Raw genomic sequence first — 19420 nt, 5'->3', positions numbered from 1 at the left:
TATTTTCACTGAGTCCCATTACTTAGACCAAACCCATGTAGATGTTGATATGCTTTCCCCATTAGCAGAGTATATTCATGTTTCAACCTTAATTACTTCAGCATTCTAAGTCACTTCACTCATGTCTGACTCTTTGTGACCCCATGGACTATAGCCTGCCAGGCTCCTCTGTCCATGGAATTCTCCATGCAAAAATGCTGGAGTGGGTTGCCATGCCATCCTCTACTTCAGCATGGATAGAAGAAATAGTACATAAATTTCCAGACATGAAAAGGTACATAAAAATAATTGCCTTTAATTTATTGTAACATTAGAAGCTTTTAAAGTTCATTTTTAGGTAAATCTAAAGAAGTATTTAAAATGCAATGATTCCTTTCTTCTAAAGTTGCTATCAGAATACTCCTTGGGACTCATAGCTCTGCATTGTCTGTCCTGTGTAATTAATATTTATATGGGCATTAAAAAACATCTGTAACAGGACATATGTCCTATTACTTTCAGAAGTTAATGTTCTAATGATTTTAGACCAAAGAAATAATTTCTATAGTAGCTAACAGCTATGGATCTACTTGGAAACAAGAATCAGGCAGCATACATGTTTTAGAGATGTATGACTTTACCAAAAACAGTCTCCTACGTTGTTATCTTCTGTAAGGAGTTTCCTGGAGTAGAGCTTAATCACAACACAATAAATATCTGTGCTCAGTGTTTAATCTTTGTGTTCTTTCTCTTATACAATTAGATTTTTAAAAATCTCCAATAACTTAATTTACTTTAAATATAATACATATTCATAAGGATATGGAAATATAAATAGTAATTTATATGCAAAGATATTCACTATAGCATTACCTACAGTAGCAAAATTTGGAAATAAATGCCCTATAATAGTGAAAAGATTAAATTAGGATACATAGCTATATAATGTGACATTATATAGTCTCAAAAATAATATTTTCAAAGGAAAATGTTTTTGGAAAGAGAAAAAGCTCAATATTTAAAATTTCACATGCCATATCAATCAAACTGTTTAAAAAGTGTTTTTATGTTTGTGTTTAAAACACAGTGGAAAATAAATATGTGAACGTGAAAATGGTAAATAAAAGTGGTATCAGTATTTTTCACTTTTTTCATATTTTACATATCTTAATATTTATAGTCTTAAAATATATTGATGCTAGTCATTCAGTCATGTGAAACTCTTTGTGACCCCATAGACTGTAGCCTCCTCTGTCCATGGAATTTTCCAGAAAGGAATACTGGAGTGGGTTGCCATTCCTTTCTCCAGGGGATTTTTCCAACCTAGGGATCAAACTCAGGTCTCCTGAACTGCACGCAGATTCTTTACTGACTGAGCCACCAGGGAAGCCCTTAGAACATATTACTTCTAGAATAATAAAATGTTATTACTGAAATCATTTTTAATCTACTAACCAAAAATAAAAACTGAAAAGCAAAACGAAAGACAAGACAGCATTTCTGCTTTTGCATAATAATTCATAAGCTAGAGTGTTGCTGAAACATTTCTGAGAATTTTATTCTCTTTTATATTTGCTAAATAGACTAGTCTACATAGCTCCAAAATATGTTGACAAGATGAGAACGTGACCTTTAAGTGAAGTTATTCAACAAAGATAGCAAAGTTATAAATTCTACTGTAGAAATACTATCAATATTTAGATAGGAATGGACAGATGAGTGAATTTATGTGTACATGGTACCCAGTCAGAGAGACAATCAGATAAGATGACAGGGAAAACTTGAATTAAGGGTGTTTCTCAACTTCTAAGGGCTTCCCTGGTGGCTCGGCAGTAAAGAATCTGCCTGCAATGCAGGAGCCACAAGAGACAGGGGTTCAATCCCTGTATCAGGAAGATCCTCTGGAGAAGGAAATGGCTATCCACTCCAGTATCCTTTCCTGGAGAATCCCATTGACAGAGGAGCCTGGCAGACTATAATGCATAGAGTGGCAAAGAGTTAGGAGCAAGACTGAAGCAACTTCACACTCAAAAAAGGAGGAAGTAAACAAACAGAACCTTGTGCTCACCAGGACCCAGGAGAAAGGAGCAGTGACCCCACAAGAGGCTGACCCAGACTTGCCCGTGAGTGTTCAGGAATCTCCGGCAGAGGTGGGGTCAGCAGTGGCCGGATGCAGGACCACATACACGATGAGCGTAGCAGTGCCATGCATGGGACCTTTTGAAGGGGGTCACCATTCTCTTCAGTACCCCCATGTAGTTTGGCCTCAGGTCAAATAACAGAGAGGGAACACAGCCCCGCCCTTCAACAGAAAATTGGATTAAAGATTTACTGAGCATGGCCCTGCCCATCAGTATAAGACCCACTTTCACCCTTAGTCAGACTCTCCCATCAGGAAGCTTCAGTAAGCCTCCTATCCTTCTCCATCAGAGGGCAGATAGACTGAAAACAATAATCACAGAAAACCAACCAATCTGATCACATGGACCACACCTTGTCTAACTCAGTGAAACTATGAGCCATGCCATGTAGGGCCACCCAAGACAGACAGGTCATGGTGGAGAATTCTGACAAAATATGTTCCACCAGAGAAGGGAATGGCAAACCATTTCAGTATTATTGCCTTGAGAATCCCATGAACAGTATGAAAAGGCAAAAAGATAGGACACTGAAAGATGAATTTCCCAGGTGCCAAATATGCTACTGGAAAAGAGTGGAGAAATAACTACAGAAAGAATTAAGAGATGGAGTCAAAGCAAAAACAATACCCAGCTGTGGATGTGACCAGTGATGGAAGTAAAGTCCAATGCTATAAAGAAAAATACAGCATAGGAATCTGGAATGTTAGGTCCATGAATCAAGGCAAACTGGAAGTGGTCAAATAGGAGATGGCAAGAGTGAACGTGGACATTCTAGGAATCAGCAAACTAAAAAGGACTGGAATGGGTGAATTTAACTCAGATGACCATTATATCTATGACTATAGGCAAGAATCCCTTAGAAGAAATGGAGTAGCCATCATAGTCAACATGAGTTTGAAATGCAGTACTTGGATGCAATCTCAAAAACGAGAGAATGATCTCTGTTTCTAAGGTAAACCATTTAGTATCAAAGTAATCCAAGTCTATGCCCCAACAATAATGTTGAAGAAGCTGAGGTTGAATAGTTCTATGAAGACCTACAAGACCTTCTAGAACTAACACCCAAAAAAGATGTCCTTTTCATTATAGGGCACTGGAATTCAAAGTAGGAAATCAAAAAATACCTGGAGTAACGGGCAAATTTGTCCTTGGAGTACAGAATGAAGCAGGGCAAAGGCTAACAGAGTTTTGCAAAGAAGGCACTGATCATAGCAAGCACCCTCTTCTAATAACACAAGAGAAAATTCTACACATCGACATCACCAGATGGTCAATACTGAAGTCAGACTGACTATGTTCTTCGGAGCCAAAAGTGGAGAGTTCAGTTCAGTTCAGTTGTGTTCAAATCTCTGCGATTCCATGGACAGCAGCAAGCCAGGCCTCCCTGTCCATCACCAACTAATAGAATTTACTCAAACTCATGTCCATTGAGTCGGTGATGCCATCCATCCATCTCATCCTCTGTTGTCTCCTCCTCCCACCTTCAATCTTTCCCAGCATCAGGGTCTTTTCAAATGAGTCAGTACTTTTCATCAGGTGGCCAAAGTATTAGAGTATCAGCTTCAACATTAGTCTTTCCAATGAATATTCAGGACTGATTTCCTTTAGGATGGACTGGTTGGATCTCCTTGTGGTCCAAGGGACTCAAGAGTCTTCTCCAAACCACAGTTCAAAAGCATCAATTCTTCGGCACTCAACATTCTTTATAGTCCAACTCTCACATCCATATATGATTACTGGAAAAACCATAGCCTTGACTAGATGGACCTTTGTTGGCCAAGTAATGCAAAAAATGCAAAAAAGCAAAATGCTTGTCTGAATAGGCCTTAAAAATAGCGAAAAAAGAAGAGAAGCAGAAGGCAAAGGAGAAAAGGAAAGATATACCCATTTGAATGAAAAGTTCCAAAGAATAGCAAGGAGAGATATGAAAGCCTTTCTCAGTGATCAATACAAAGAAATAGAGGAAAACAATAGAATGGGAAAGACTAGAGGTCTCTTCAAGGACATTAGAGATACCAAGGGAACATTTCATGCAAAGATGGGCACAATAAAGGACAGAAATGGTATGGACCTAACAGAAGCAGAAGATGCTAAGAGGTGGCAAGAATACACAGAAGAACTATACAAAAATGATCTTCAGAAAGATGGCAATGACGACCCTGTATGCAAGACAGCAAAAAAGACACAGATGTGTATAACTGACTTTTGGACTCAGAGGGAGAGGGAGAGGGTGGGATGATTTGGGAGAATGGCATTGAAACATGTATACTATCATGTAAGAATCGAATCGCCAGTCTATGTCCGACGCAGGATACAGCATGCTTGGGGCTGGTGCACGGGGATGACTCAGAGAGATGTTATGGGGAGGGAGGTGGGAGGGGGGTTCATGTTTGGGAACATATGTAAAAAAAATAAAATAAAATAAAAAAATAAATAAAATGAAATGTACCACGTCCTACAAAACAAAAAACAAAACAAAAAAAACCAAAATGATCTTCACAACACAGATAATCACGATGCTGTTATCACTCACCTAGAGCCAGACATCCTGGAATGTGAAGTCAAGTGGGCCTTAGCAAGCATCACTACGAACAAAGCTAGTGGAGGTGATGGAATTCAGGCTGAGCTGTTTCAAATCCTAAAAGATGATGCTGTGAAAGTGCTACACCCAATATGCCAGCAAATTTGGAAAACTCAGCAGTGGCCACAGGACTGGAAAAGGTCAGTTTTCATTCCAATCCCAAAGAAAAGAAATGTCAAAGAATGCTCAAACTACTGCACAATTGCACTCATCTCACACGCTAGCAAAGAAATGCTCAAAATTCTCCAAGCCAGGCTTCAACAGTACATGAACCGTGAAATTCCAGATGTTCAAGCTGGTTTTAGAAAAGGCAGAGGAACCAGAGATCAAATTGCCAACATCCATTGGATCATCAAAAAAGTGAGAGAGTTTTGGAAAAACATCTACGCCTGCTTTATTGACTATGTCAAAGCCTCTGACTGTTTGGATCACAAAAAACTGTGGAAAATTCTGAAAGAGATGGGAATACCAGACCACCTGACCTGCCTCTTGAGAAATCTGCATGCAGGTCTAGAAGCAACAGTTAGAACTGGACATGGAGCAACAGACTGGTTCTAAATGGTGAAAGGAGTTAGTCAAGGCTGTATATTGTCACCCTGTTTATTTAACTTGTATGCACAGTACTTCTTGAGAAATGCTGGGCTGGAGGAAGCACAAGCTGGAACGAAGACTTCTGGGAGAAATATCAATAACCTCACATATGCAGATGATACCACCCTTATGGCAGAAAGTGAAGAAGAATTTAAGAGCCCCTTGATGAAAGTAAAAGAGCAGAGTGAAAAAGTTGGCTTAAAACTCAACATTTAGAAAACTAAGATCATGGCATTTGGTCCCATTACTTCATGGCAGATAGATGGGGAAACAGTGGAAACAGTGACAGACTTTTTTGGGGGGTGTTCCAAAATCACTGGAGATGGTGACTGCAGCCACGAAATTAAAAGACTCTTGCTCCTTGGAAGAAAAGCAATGACTAACCTAGACAGTTTATTAAAAAGCAGAGACATTACTTTGCTAACCAAAGTCCATCTAGTCAAAGTTATGGTTTTTCCAGTATCATGTATGGATTTGAGAGTTGGACTATAAAGAAAACTGAGCACCAAAGTATTGATGCTCTTGAACTGTGGTATTGGAGAAGACTCTTGAGAGTCCCTTGGAATGCAAGGAGATCAAACCAGTTAATACTAAAGGAAATCAGTCCTGAATATTCATTGGAAGGATGAAACTGAACCTTCAAAACTCTGGTCACCTAATGCGAAGTACTGACTCATTTGAAAAGATCCTGTTGCTGGGAAAGATTGAAGGTGGGAGGAGAAGAGGATGACTGAGGATGAGATATTTGAATGGCATCACTGACTCAATAATCACAGTACCTATAGCACAGACGGTAAAGCTTCTGCCTACAATGAAGGAGACCCAGATTCAATCCTTGGGTCAGGAAATCCCCTGGAGAAGGAAATGGCAACCCACTCCTGTACTCTTTCCTAGAAAATCCCATGCACCGAGGAACCTGGTAGGCTACCACCCATGGGGTAGCAAAGAGTTGGATAGACTAAGCGACTTCACTTCACTTCACTTCACTTCATTTCACCGACTCAATGGACATGAGTTTGAGTAAACCCTGGGAGTTGGTGATGGACAGGGAGGCCTGGTGTGCTGCATTCCATGGGGTTGCAAAGAGTCGGACATGATCGAATGACTGAACTGAACTGAAAGGATAATCCCACAATTCTCATCAGGAGGATTAAATTGAAACTAACTAAAAAGAAAGAGGAGACAAATGTAAAGGAGAAGGGCAGAGAGAGGGAGAGAAAAGGTAATAGGGGAGGAAGAAAAGAAAGGGATTTCCTCCCTGGTGGCTCAGATGGTCATGGATCTGCCTAAATACAGCAGATCTGAGTTCAATCCCTGGGTGGGGAAGATCCCCTGGAGAAGGGAACAGCTACCCACTCCAGTATTCATGCCTAGAGAATTCCATGGACAGAGGAGCCTGCTGGACTACAGTCTATGGGGTTGAAAAGAGTCGGACACGACTGAGCGACTAACACTTTCCTTTCACTTTCCGCAATTTCCAAATGAGAAATGAGAAAATCATAATAACTTTAGAAAGCATAATTTTCCCAGAATGGAGGAGTTTTATGATAGAGCCAGTATTTGAATCCATATCCACTTGCTTTCAAATCTATTTTCAGTCACAGAACTTAAGAGAATTTGGAGTGATTTTTTTTTTCTTCAAATCACAGATTACTGTGGTTTACATGGTTCCAAGAAAAAAGAAGTTTTATGGTAACATTATGTCTATTTTGAAGTAAAGATTACTTAGATTTTTATTAAATTCAAAGATTAACTATCTAGAATTACCTATAACAATGAAAGGCAAGACAATTTATTTATTTATTTTTTCACCATGACAGGAAGTGGGTCTTTATTAGGTGCTTCATCTGTGTGAATGGCACAGGTGCTATGCGATGGCCTGTACATGCGTACCATACTATTCACAGTGCCATTCCACTTAGAGCTAATTACTATCATATTGTCATTTGCAAGACAGAGTATATGACTTGTGTAAAAAACTGAACTGAGTTTTCTCTGTTTCATTCACTACACAATGATCTCTTCTATATGAAATTCATTCAAAACATTGTTTTGGCTATCCTGAGTAATAAAGGCTCTTATCTACTCTTTGTTCTTATGGATGGACTCCATAATAACCTTTGACACATACAGTGTTTTATTTGTCACATGTTATTCCAGGTTCTTTATCTATATTAGCTCTCACACAACTTCATTATCTCCATTTACCAAAGGAGTGAAGTGAGTCATAGAGAAGCTAAGTTATTTGCCCAATTAATAAATGATGAAGTTGGTATCCAAACTCACATGATCTGGCCTCACTCCCTACTTGTAAGGTCTCCAAACAATATCAGTCTTCCTGCTAGTTTTATCTTATATAGTAAATAGTAAATTGTCACTCTGGTTTGTAAATTGGTTTCTAAAACTGACACTTTACCTGTATATTATAAATAGGATTACTGTGAATTTGTTCCTTAAGACAAACACTGTATAACTTCTGCCCTGGAGAAGGAAATGACAACTCATTCCAGTATTCTTGACTGGAGAATTCCATGGACAGAGGACCCTGGCCAGGCTACAGTCCATGCGGTCGCAAAGAGTTGGAAACGACTGAGGGACTCTCATTCACTCACTCATATAACTTCTGATAAAACCAAACTTGCAAATTAATAGTTAGATTCTTAACTGATAAACAATGTTGCAATCACCCAAGCTTAAGAAAAATCTAGTCTCTCTGGAGAGACTTTCATACCATGCTAGCAGAATAATTCTGTTTAGGAAATAATGATGCAAATGAGTAGAAAATTTGAACTTTTGAAATTAAAAGTTTAAAAGTTACTTGACTCTGATTTACCCTTCATTCCCAGAATTGATGAGAAACTTGGTTACACCTAAAGAGGGTAGTCAGTTTTATAATTAAAGTATTTTAAAAAATGTAAATTCCATACTATAAAATTTGTTAAAAGTCTTCTTTTCTATTGACATTTGCAAAGTCTTACTGAGTCAGTTTCAACAGCCTAGAAGCAGAGTCAGGAGAATGCATCATCTCTACTTTAAGAACCTGTTGTTTTACTATTTGCCCAACCTCCATTATTAAAATCAAATTACGTTTTCCCCAGATTTTATATATTTGCATAAAACTAGTTGCAAAAGTTTGGGACTTAGATGTGTAGAACATTCTTATCCTTTAGTTTAAAAAAAAATTTTTTTTTCATAAAAATACTTGGAATACTGCTAGAGATTTTCAGGCAAACTGAGTGGTAGAATGTCATCATACACTTTGGTTATTATTTCCCAGTTTATTAAGATAGGAGATGTTAACTAGGACATCTGGTTTGTGTTTCAATGCATGGATTTTTTGTTTAAATTAAGTTTTATAACCACCAGGACACTCACTACAGACAAGAAGATGATATGTCAATTTAAGTGGTTTTGTCACATTAAACTGGCTTTCATTCTTCTAGTTAAGATGTTTTGTACGAATGCAGAATATATCATTTAGTAACAAGAGGAAAAGTGAAGAATATTTATTACCTTTCAGTTTGAATTTTAAGGATAAATTAGCAAAATGAATACTTTTAAAGACCTTTATTCTATAAGTGTAGCTTCTTCTTCTTCTTTTTTTTTTTTTTTTTTGCCCATAATAGAGTATAAACTTTATTTAAGACATATTTAAAATGATTTTTGAAATTACAGACAATAGTTTAAATTCTGCTAGCTGGCAAAGTTTGTTAAGGGAAAGTATCAGTTGTCACTGTGAATTTCTAGAATAGTTATTTTAAGCAATTAGTGATAGCAGAAAGCACTTTGTGTCCATGACCTTTCTTTCCACAGGGTTCATTTCTCCACCTATACTCCAGCCCAGAGGCTGTCTCATTTCACTTCCTCAGAGTCACAGATCATCAGTGATCCCATCTTTTTCTGTACTTTTAATGTCTTCTATCCTTGAATCTGTCAACAGAAAGTCCCTCAAAACAAAATCCATCCCTCAGCCCTGTAATTCCATCTTTCTCTCTTCATGAACATTTTTTTGTTGTTGTTTATTTTATTTTTTTTTAATTTTCAATGCCACCCCTATTGGTGTCCTGAGTTTCCATTCTTAGGCATCTTTTCACTCTCAGCCTCTACTTGGATAATAGTATATGCCACTTTGGCTTCCCCTATCACTTATAAAATAAACATGACTAAATCTCTATCATCCAGCCATGTCTTCGGAAAATCCATGTACATATTGCATTTACCCAGCCCATTTCATGGTCTTATCAACATTTCACTCTCAACACGTATAGCCCTCAACTATCTCATACTCCATGTTGCCTACCATTTTTCCTATTCTATTAACTATCCAAATTAAGGGTGCTTCCTCTGTCTCACTCATCTATTGAATTTGATCAGTCATTAATTTGAGATGATTATACATCCAGAAATCTCACTATACTTGGAACATTTCTCTTCTTCGTTACACCTATCATTGCTGCTCTTTAGTAAACTAAGGTTTCTAAAACACAAAAGTGAAGGGTATGGTAAAACAAACAACAAACAAACAAAACAAAACAAAACAAAAAACAGTGGAACACTTTTAGGATGTGCTGGAGGAGAACATTACATGGTCTAGATTGGGGGTGCTGACTTGTGAGAGTTTTATTTGGGAAATTATAGTTTGGCATTTTTCCATGCATAAATGTTTTACCAGAACTTATGTATGCTGCTTAGATTTTGTCATATACCCTTTTCCAATAGTCATGTATGGATGTGAGAGTTGGACTACAAAGAAAGTGATAGCTGAAGAATTGATGCTTTCGAACTGTGGTGTTGGAGAAGACACTTGAGAGTCCCTTGCACTGCAGGGAGATCCAATCAGTCCATCCTAAAGGAGATAAGTCCTGGGTATTCATTGGAAGGACTGATGTTGAAGCTGAAACTCCAATACTTTGGCCACCTGATTCGAAGAGCTGACTCATTTGAAAAGACCCTGATGCTGGGAAAGATTGAGGGCAGGAGGAGAAAGGGACGACAGAGGATGAGATGGCTGGATGGTATCACTGACTCAATGGACATGGGTTTGGGTGGACTCTGGGAGTTGGTGATGGACAGGGCGGCCTGGTGTGCTGTGGTTCATGGGGTTGCAAAATGTCGGACACGACTGAGCAACTCAACTGAACTGAACTTATTTAGACTTAAATGGTCTTGAGGTTAAGGCTGCTTTAAATCCATTTTTAGTTTCAACTAGGTTTGAGCATACAATCATTGAGAAAATGCTATCAGCAATATATATTTTGAATACTAATAACAATGAAAAACAAAGATGTTTCCCATCTTCATCAAAGCTCCTTTCCTTTAGTATTAATAGGTATAAAGTTTTGGCATAACCTACTTTTAGCATTCTGCTGACTTCCATGAGAAATTCTCAGGACTGACTTCCCTATGTATTAGATTACAACCCGAAAACATCATGTCTCTCCCTGAAGCCTGAAACTTGAACTCAAGTGCTACTTGGATAGAAATAAACTTAGAAGAGTGTTTTATCCTTTATAAAGAATATGCATGTGGAAAGAATGGTGGACCCATGGGGGATTCATGTTGATGTATGGAGAAACCAACACAATATTGTAAAGTAATTAGCCTCCAATTAAAATAAATAAATTTATATTAAAAAAAAGAAAAAGAAAAAAAAAGAATAAAAGAATGGTGGAAAGAATGGTAGAAAGGTAATGCAGACAAATTTTGATTTGGGGGGAAGTTTTGGTTAACTCAGCCAGCCCTTTGTAAGAGGAAACATTCCTCTTTTTCTTATTCTCCTCTTACACCCAATAGCTCCCTCCTCCTAGACCCTGAAAATACCTTATTTTTGGTAGTTAGGGCTATAGTTTTGCATACCTGAAGTAAAACTTGATATATAATCACCTTCAAAGCATTTAAGAATTTGTTTTAATGAGAAAGCCTCTGCCTTCAATGCAGAAGACCCAGGTTTGATCCCTGGGTCAGGATGATCCCCTGGAGAAGGAATTGGCAACCCACTCCAGTACTCTTACATGGAAAATTCCATGGGCTACAATCCTTGGGGTCACAAAGAGTCGGACATGACTGAGCAACTTCATTCACTTTAATGAGAAAATTACAAAGATCTAAAAAAGAGTAAAGCAGCACACCTGCTAACAGGAGACTATTACTTCAAGGATGCAAACAGATAAAATATTTCAGTATTTGTCTATTCCTGTTTAATCCTGAGAACTTGCTATGCATTCATTTTTATAAAGTAGAGATTCATTAACCTGGAGAACAAATTGAGGCATTAACTTTTCTTCTCAAAATAAATTTCAGGCAAATAACAGTGTCAAAATACAAATACTGCCACAAGATGCACCTGGGAGTTTTATCCTTAACAGACATGTTAGAATGACATAATGAATGTTTCAGAAGCTTCTTTTTAGTGTAGTTTTATTACATATTTTAACTCTCAAAATATCAGTAGGAAACAATTCAAATGAGGCTAGTCACCAACAATACTTTGTCAAAATATTAACATAAATTATACGTGTAGACTGTTTTGTTCATAGGTGAGTGTATCAGGTATAATTTGCCTTGCAATTTTTCATTTTGTTTTTTTTTTAATGTCACTTTCTTAACTTAGCATTGGTTTTAAATATATTTAACACTGAAAATTCATTTTAATTGTGTCTAGTTATGATTAGGTGGGAGTACCCAGTCAATAATTTGTATATCATTGCATTGGAAATTTTACATTGAAGGAGTATTAGGTTTCAGACACAATATTCAGGAGTTACAAAGTCCAATTTTGTCCTCTTCCTGTGCAAGACAATTTAGCAGATGTTCATTTTTATTGTGTTTCCTATTCATCACTTTCCTGTCTGTGATAGGTTGCTTTTGTAACTGAGATCTTTCAATGTATTCTTCCTACCTTGTGAGGCATTACCCAGTTCATCTAATTTAGAATATCTGCTAACATGAATTACAGTGAAGAGTCAAAGAATAGAAAAAGATATGTACCAATAGTTTGGAATCCTAGATTTCTAAGAAGGCTACTTCTTCAATTTGCCATCCTCTTTATTCATGAGGAAAATGTTTAATAATTGTGATAAGTAACTTAAAGCTCAACATTCAGAAAATGAAGATCATGGCATCCAGTCCCATCACTTCATGGGAAATAGATGGGGAAACAGTGGAAACAGTGTCAGACTTTATTTTGGGGGGGCTCCAAAATCACTGCAGATGGTGACTGCAGGCATGAAATTAAAAGACGCTTACTCCTTGGAAGGAAAGTGATGACTAACCTAGACAGCATATTGAAAAGCAGAGACATTACTTTGCCAACAAGGGTCCGTCTAGTCAAGGCTATGGTTTTTCCAGTGGTCATGTATGGATGTGAGAGTTGGACTGTGAAGAAGGCTGAGCGCCGAAGAATTGATGCTTTTGAACTGTGGTGTTGGAGAAGACTCTTGAGAGTCCCTTGGACTGCAAGGAGATTCAATCAGTCCATTCTAAAGATCAGTCAGATAAATGGATTAAAGATATATTTAGCATGGCCCTACCCACCAGAGCAAGCCAGTACCTCCCATCAAGAAGCTTAAACAAGCCTCTTATCCTCATCCATCTGAGGGTAGACAGGGGAAGCGAGAACTACAATCCCACCACCTCCAGAACAAAAATCACAATTACAGAAAGCTAACCAAAATGATCACTTGGATCATAGCCTTGTGTAACTCAATGAAGCTATGAGCCTTGCCGTGCAGGGTCATCCAAGATGGACAGGTTATGGTGGAGAATTCTGACAAAATGTGGTCCACTGGAGATGGGAATAGAAAACCACTTCAGTAATTCTTGTCTTGAAAACCCAATGAACAGTATGAAAAGGCAGAAAGATATGACACTGGAAGATGAGCCCTGCAGGATGGAAGGTGTCCATTACGTTACTGGGGAAGACTTGAGAAACAGCTCCAGAAAGAATGAAGTGGCTGGCCCAAAGTAGAAACTATGCTCAGTTGTGGATGTGTCTGGTGGTGAAAGTAGAGTCTGATGTGGTAAAGAAGAATATTGCATAGGAACTTGGAATGTTAGGTCCATGAATCATGGTAAATTAAGCATGGTTAAGAAGATGACAACAGTGAACATCAACAGTTTAGGAATCAGTGAATGAGAGAGGACAGGATTGGATGAATTTAACTCAGACTATCATTATATCATTCATTATATATATCTACTACTGTGGGCAAGAATCCCTCAGAAGAAATGGAGTATCCCTCATAGCCAAAAAAGAGTCTGAAATGCAGTTCTTAGGTGCAATCTCAAAAATGACAGAATGATCTCGATTCAATTCCAGGGCAAACCATTCAACATCAGAGTAATCCTCAACCTCTAGTGCCTAAGAAGCTGAAGTCAAATAATGTTATGAAGTTCTATAAGACCTTCTAGAACTAATACCAAAAAAGATGTCCTTGGAATGCAAAAAATAGGAAGTCAAGGGATATCTGGAAGAACAGCCAAGTTTGGACTTGGAGTACAAAATGAAAGGGCAAAGGCTAACAGTTTTGTCAAGAAAACATACTGGTCACAGCAAACTACCTCCTCCAATAACATAAGAGATGCTCTACACACAGACATCACCAGATGGCCAATATTGAAATAGACTGATTAAAATATTTGCTGCCAAAGATGGAGAAGCTCTATACAGTCAGCAAAATAGATATGAGCTGACTATGGCTCAGATCATGAGCTCCTTATTGCAAAATTCAGGCTTAAACTGAAGAAAGTAGAGAAAACTACTAAGCCATTCAGATTATGACTTAGATCGAATACCTTATGATTATACAGTGGAGGTGACAAATAGATTCAAATGATTCGATGTGGTAGAGTACCTGAAAACTATGGATGGAGGTTTGTAATACTATACAGGAGTGGCCAAAACCATCCCCAAGTAAACGAAATGAAAGAAGGCAAAGTGGTTTTCTGAGGAGGCTTTACAAATAGCTGAGAAAATAAGAGAAGTGAAAGGCAAAGGAGAAAGGGAAAAATATACTCATCTGAATGCAGAGTTTCAAAGAATTGCAAGGAGAGAAAAAAAAGCCTTCTTAAGTGAACAATGCAAAGAAATAGAGGAAAACAATAGAATGGGAAAGACTAGTGATCTCTTCAAGGACATTAGAGATACCAAGGGAATATTTCATGCAAAGATGGGTATGAAAAAGATCAGAAACACCAAAGAACTAACAGAAGCAGAAGAGATTAAGAAGAGGTGGCAAGTATACACAGAAGAACTATACAAAAAAGGTCTTAATGACCCAGATAATCATGATGGTGTGATCATTCACCTAGAGCCAGGCATCCTGCAGTGTGAAATTTAGTGGATCTAAGGAAGCATTACTATGAACAAAGCTAGTGGAGGTAATGGCAATCCAGCCGAGCTATTTAAAATCCTAAAAGATGACACTGTTAAAGCACTGCACTCAGCATGTCTGCAAATTTGGAAAGCTTGGTAGTGGTCATGACTGGAAAAGTCAATTATCATTCTAATCCCAAAGAAGGTCAAAGCCAAAGAATGTTCAAACTACAGTACAATTGTGCTCATTTCACACACAAGAAAGCTAATGCTCAAAATCCTCCTCAACATGCTCAAAATCAAGCTAGGCTTCAGCAGTCCATGAATGGAGAACTTTCAGACATACATGATGGATTCAGAAAAGATAGAGGAATCAGAGATCAAATTGCCAACATTTACTGGATCACAGATAAAGCAGGGGAATTCCAGAAAAACATCCACTTCTGCTTCATTGACTATGCTAAATCCTTTGACTATGTGGATCACAAGAAAATTTTTAAAGAAATGGGAATACCAGACCGCCTAACCTGTCTCCTGAGAAATCCGTGTGCAGGTCAAGAGGCAACAGTTAGAACTGGACATGGAACAATGAACTGGTTCACATTGGGAAAGGAGTATGTCAAGGCTGTATATTGTCACATGCTTACTTAACTTACAAGCAGAGTACATCATACAAAATGCCAGACTGGAAAAAGCACAAGCTGGAATCAAGATTGCTGGGAGAAATATCAATAACATCAGATATGCAGATGATACCACCCCTATGGAAGAAAGCAAAAAAGAACTACAGAGCCTCTTGATGAAGGTGAAAGAGGAGAGTGAAAAAGTTGGCTTAAAGCTCAACATTCAGAAAATGAAGATTATGGCATCCTGTCCCATCACTTCATGGCAAATAGATGGGGAAACAATGGAAGCAGTGTCAGACTTTATTTTCTTGGGCTCCAAAATCACTGCAGATGGTGACTGCAGCCATGAAATCAAAAGACGCTTGCTCCTTGGAAGCAAAGCTATGGCAAACCTAGACAGCATATTGAAAAGCAGAGACATTACTTGCCAACAAAGGTCCATCTAGTCAGAGCTATGGTTTTTCCAGTAGTCATGAACGGATGTGAGAGTTGGACAATAAAGAACTGAAGAACTGATGCTTTCATACTGTGGTGTTGGAGAAGATTCCTGAGAGTCCCTTGGTTAGCAAGGAGATCACTACAGTCAATCCTAAAGGAAATCAACCCTGAATATTAATTGGAAGGACTGGTGCTGAAGCTGAAGTTCCAATACTTTGGACTCCTAATGTGAGGGGCCACCTCATTTTAAAAGTCTCTGATGCTAGAAAAGATTGAGGGCAGGAGGAGAAGGGGGTGACAGAAGATGAAATGATTGGATGGCATCACTGACTCAATGGACATGAGTTTGAACAACATCTGGGAGATGGTGAAGGACAAGGAAGTCTGGCATGCTACAGTCCATGTGATTGTAAAGTCTGAGATGACTTAGTGCTTGAACAACAACAATAAACACAATAAACTTATATTTAGGGGAATAAGGCAGAGATGAAATATTTTTAAAAAATCCAGGAAGGCTGAATATAAGCCTCCATAAATCTGATTTCATTCTATTCTACATATGAACTTTAAAACAATAGAATGAAATGAAATTGGGCCAACTATATACTATATATATATATGTATATATATATGTCACAAGTTCATGTTGGATGGAATGGGAAACTGATGAATGTTTGACCTTCTGACACTCTAGCAAAATGCAGACTGTAAAGTATCATAAAATTTTTAAAATTTTTTGAGCTATTAGATTGTTCAAAATTAAAAGTAAGCAATGTTCTGGCTTTCCTGGTGGCTCAATTGGTAAAGAATCTGCGTGCAATGCAGGAGACCCAGGTTCAGTTCCTGGGTTGGGGAGATCTCCTGGAGAAGGGAATGGCAACCCACTTTAGTACCCTTGCCTGGGGAATTCCATGGACAGAGGATCCTGGTGTGCTGTAGTCCATGGAATCACAGAGTCAGACATGACTGAGCAACTAAGCACACACAGCATATTCTGGAAGATTTTTTTCCTAATACCATTAACAATGTAAAAATTACCTTGCTGATGTATATTATTAAGTTTTATTCCACAAATAATTTCAATAATTATTTTTGTCTAAAGTTTTGTTATTCTATCATATAATATCTGAAGCATAATCATAATCTTCCCAGATAATCACTATAATGAGTCAGTTTCCTTTCTTTCAATTCTGTTTCTTCACAACCCTATTTATTTTGAACAAAATTGTATCATATGAAACTACTTTATTATATGAAATGGAAAAGGCCAGAGAGAGTCATCTATAATTCTTCTTAGTCAGTGACTCCTTCTGTAAGCTTCTTTTAAAATGTCAAATTTATATGGAAGTGAGACAATACTTTTGCTTTCTTCCATGCAATTTGAATAATGCTAAAAAACAATAGCATAATTTAATATAGCTATAATTTTATACAGCTACATAATGTAATACAGTAGTATCTACAAAGTGACCTAATCCAATTAAAAAGACTGCTTAAGAAAAAAAGAACTTCAAAGTGACACAATTATTTGAACTTTGAAAATTGTGTGTTCTAAAATAAACAGAAGCACACAGGTAAAAATCATTAAGTATTTAAAAAGTTATGAGAACAAATAAATCTGTTTAATATATTATGGTTTCATTTATTCTGCTACTATTAATACTTTATCTCATAAAAGTGAATGCAATGATTCTAAAATATGGAAACCATGGGCAGATCTGGGCTTCAGTCATTTATTCATAATAGATCATGAATTATGTTACAATAGAGTTTGTTTTTAACTGTAAAGGCTGAATATTAAAAGGGTTAATAAAATGCTCACAATGTTTAAAGTAGCAAGATACTGAAAAATATATATACTACATATATGAAAATATATCTTCACAAATGCTTTAAAATACTTGTCTGTTATTATTTTTCTTTATTTTTCCTCCTTTATATCCCAAAATATAATATCTAAGAAGAGAACATTCAAGTTCCAAGAAAAGGAGGATAAAAAGACTAAATAATAAGAAGCAGCCTGAAAAAGTTTCTCTTATAGTTTATATGCAAGAAAAATATGAAATAGTTTCAGATTTTAAAAGAAGTGCTTTTTTCATCAAAGGGGCATAAATATGTATTGTGCTGTGCTTAGTCCCTCAGTTGTGTCTGACTGTTTTTGACCCTATGGACTGTAGCCCGCCAGGCTTTTCTATCCATGGGGATTCTCCAAGCAAGAATACTGGAGTGGTTTGCCATGCCCTCCTCCGGAGATCATCCCAACCCAGGGATCAAACCCAGGTCTCCCACACTGCAGGTGCATTCTTTACCATCTGAGCCACCAAGGAAGCCAAAAACACTGGAGTGGGTAGCCTATCCCTTCTCCAGGGGATCTTCCTGACCCAGGAATTGAACCAGGAATTGAACCAGGGTCTTCTGCATTGCAGGAGGATTCTTTACCACCTGAATTACCAGGGAAGCCCTTAAACATGTATTATAGGGTTGAATAATATAAAACCTAATGAGGAATATTATATCTCAGTCTGAAATATTAACTGAGTATCTAAATACATTAACTAAAGAAACTGACAGATTTTTCAATTAAAGTTAAGCAAAAGGTACCTAAGCAAAAGGTACTCTAATGATGTAGCTGCATCTTAGAATAGAGACATGAGAAATCTAAAGAAAACAAAGTATTGGGAGCACCTGTAAGGATTATACACTTCCTACATTTTATATATTCACTTCATTATTTTACTAATTACAATTTGCTTTGTAGTTTTATATAGAATATCAGAACATATTGCTAACACAGAAAACCCAAGATAATTTTGAAAAGTACTGATTTTTAAAGAGCAAAAATAAGAAATCTAAAGTATTAAGGAAAAAAATACTAACATTGGGTATTACAGCCAACTAAAATAATTTGAGTATATTTGAAACTCAAAAGGTGATAATTTAGAATAATTTGAATATATTTAAAGCTCAAAAAATGTTTGACTAATCAAGCCATAAATAATAATAGATGTTGATAATGATAATAATAATAATAGAGCCTCAATAAAGAATTATCTCAATAAATTTTCCATTAGTTGTATATTAATTATGCAAAAAACAATTCAATAATAGTTTAGGAAAAACCAGTCTAACAGAGTAAAAATTCAAATTTGTTCTAATCAATATCAAATGACAGACAGCAACTAGCATGGACTTTCATTACATTCGTTTACAGAGAACTCACCTGGTTGGCAATCTGCCGAGCAAGGGCATCCATCCTTGATCCTGATTCTGATATCATTTTAGCTGCATAGATCACATCAGTTGTATGCTTCAGTGGTCCTTTGCCCCTTAAAGTAAAAGAATCCATGTTTGTTGCTGTGGTTCATGCTAAGACACAAATACACACCCAGATTTGCACCTCAAAGTATAACCCATTGGCTTTCCATATTTCAGTTTTAAACAGGCCATGATTAGATTTCAATATGATTTTTTTGTTTAATGAAGACCTATTGTGTTAAGACTCAGGATGTTCTTCCAAGAAGATGGACTCCATTTGATCTTTAGTCACATGAACTTCTTACCATAAACCTCAGCCTAAAGATACTTTTGGTGGATGCAAATCTCATAAGACAAAGATATTTTCCTCATTCTAGGAGTAAACATGAGATTTTGAACAATTTATATGTTTAACAGTACATTTTGATTTGCAGGTATGCTTTTAATGCTCCTCTTTTTAATCCTTTTTTAATGGTCTTTAGGTTAAGTGCTCTTT

General features: G+C 37.1%; 1 protein-coding gene across 1 annotated transcript in view; it reads right to left on the bottom strand.

Annotated features, from left to right (window-relative positions):
- CTNNA3 (catenin alpha 3) overlaps positions 1-19420 on the bottom strand; it is a 1850481-nt gene that overhangs the window by 70396 nt on the left and 1760665 nt on the right. Inside the window, exon 16 of the mRNA XM_052639474.1 lies at positions 18890-18995. Within this exon, the coding sequence (XP_052495434.1) occupies positions 18890-18995 (106 nt within the window). The remainder of the gene's footprint in view (positions 1-18889; positions 18996-19420) is intronic.

Source organism: Budorcas taxicolor, chromosome 5 (assembly GCF_023091745.1).
Source record: "Budorcas taxicolor isolate Tak-1 chromosome 5, Takin1.1, whole genome shotgun sequence".
NCBI lineage: Eukaryota > Metazoa > Chordata > Mammalia > Artiodactyla > Bovidae > Budorcas > Budorcas taxicolor.
The sequence above is the reverse complement of the archived record's forward strand: the minus strand, read 5'-3'. Positions and strand labels throughout refer to the sequence as shown.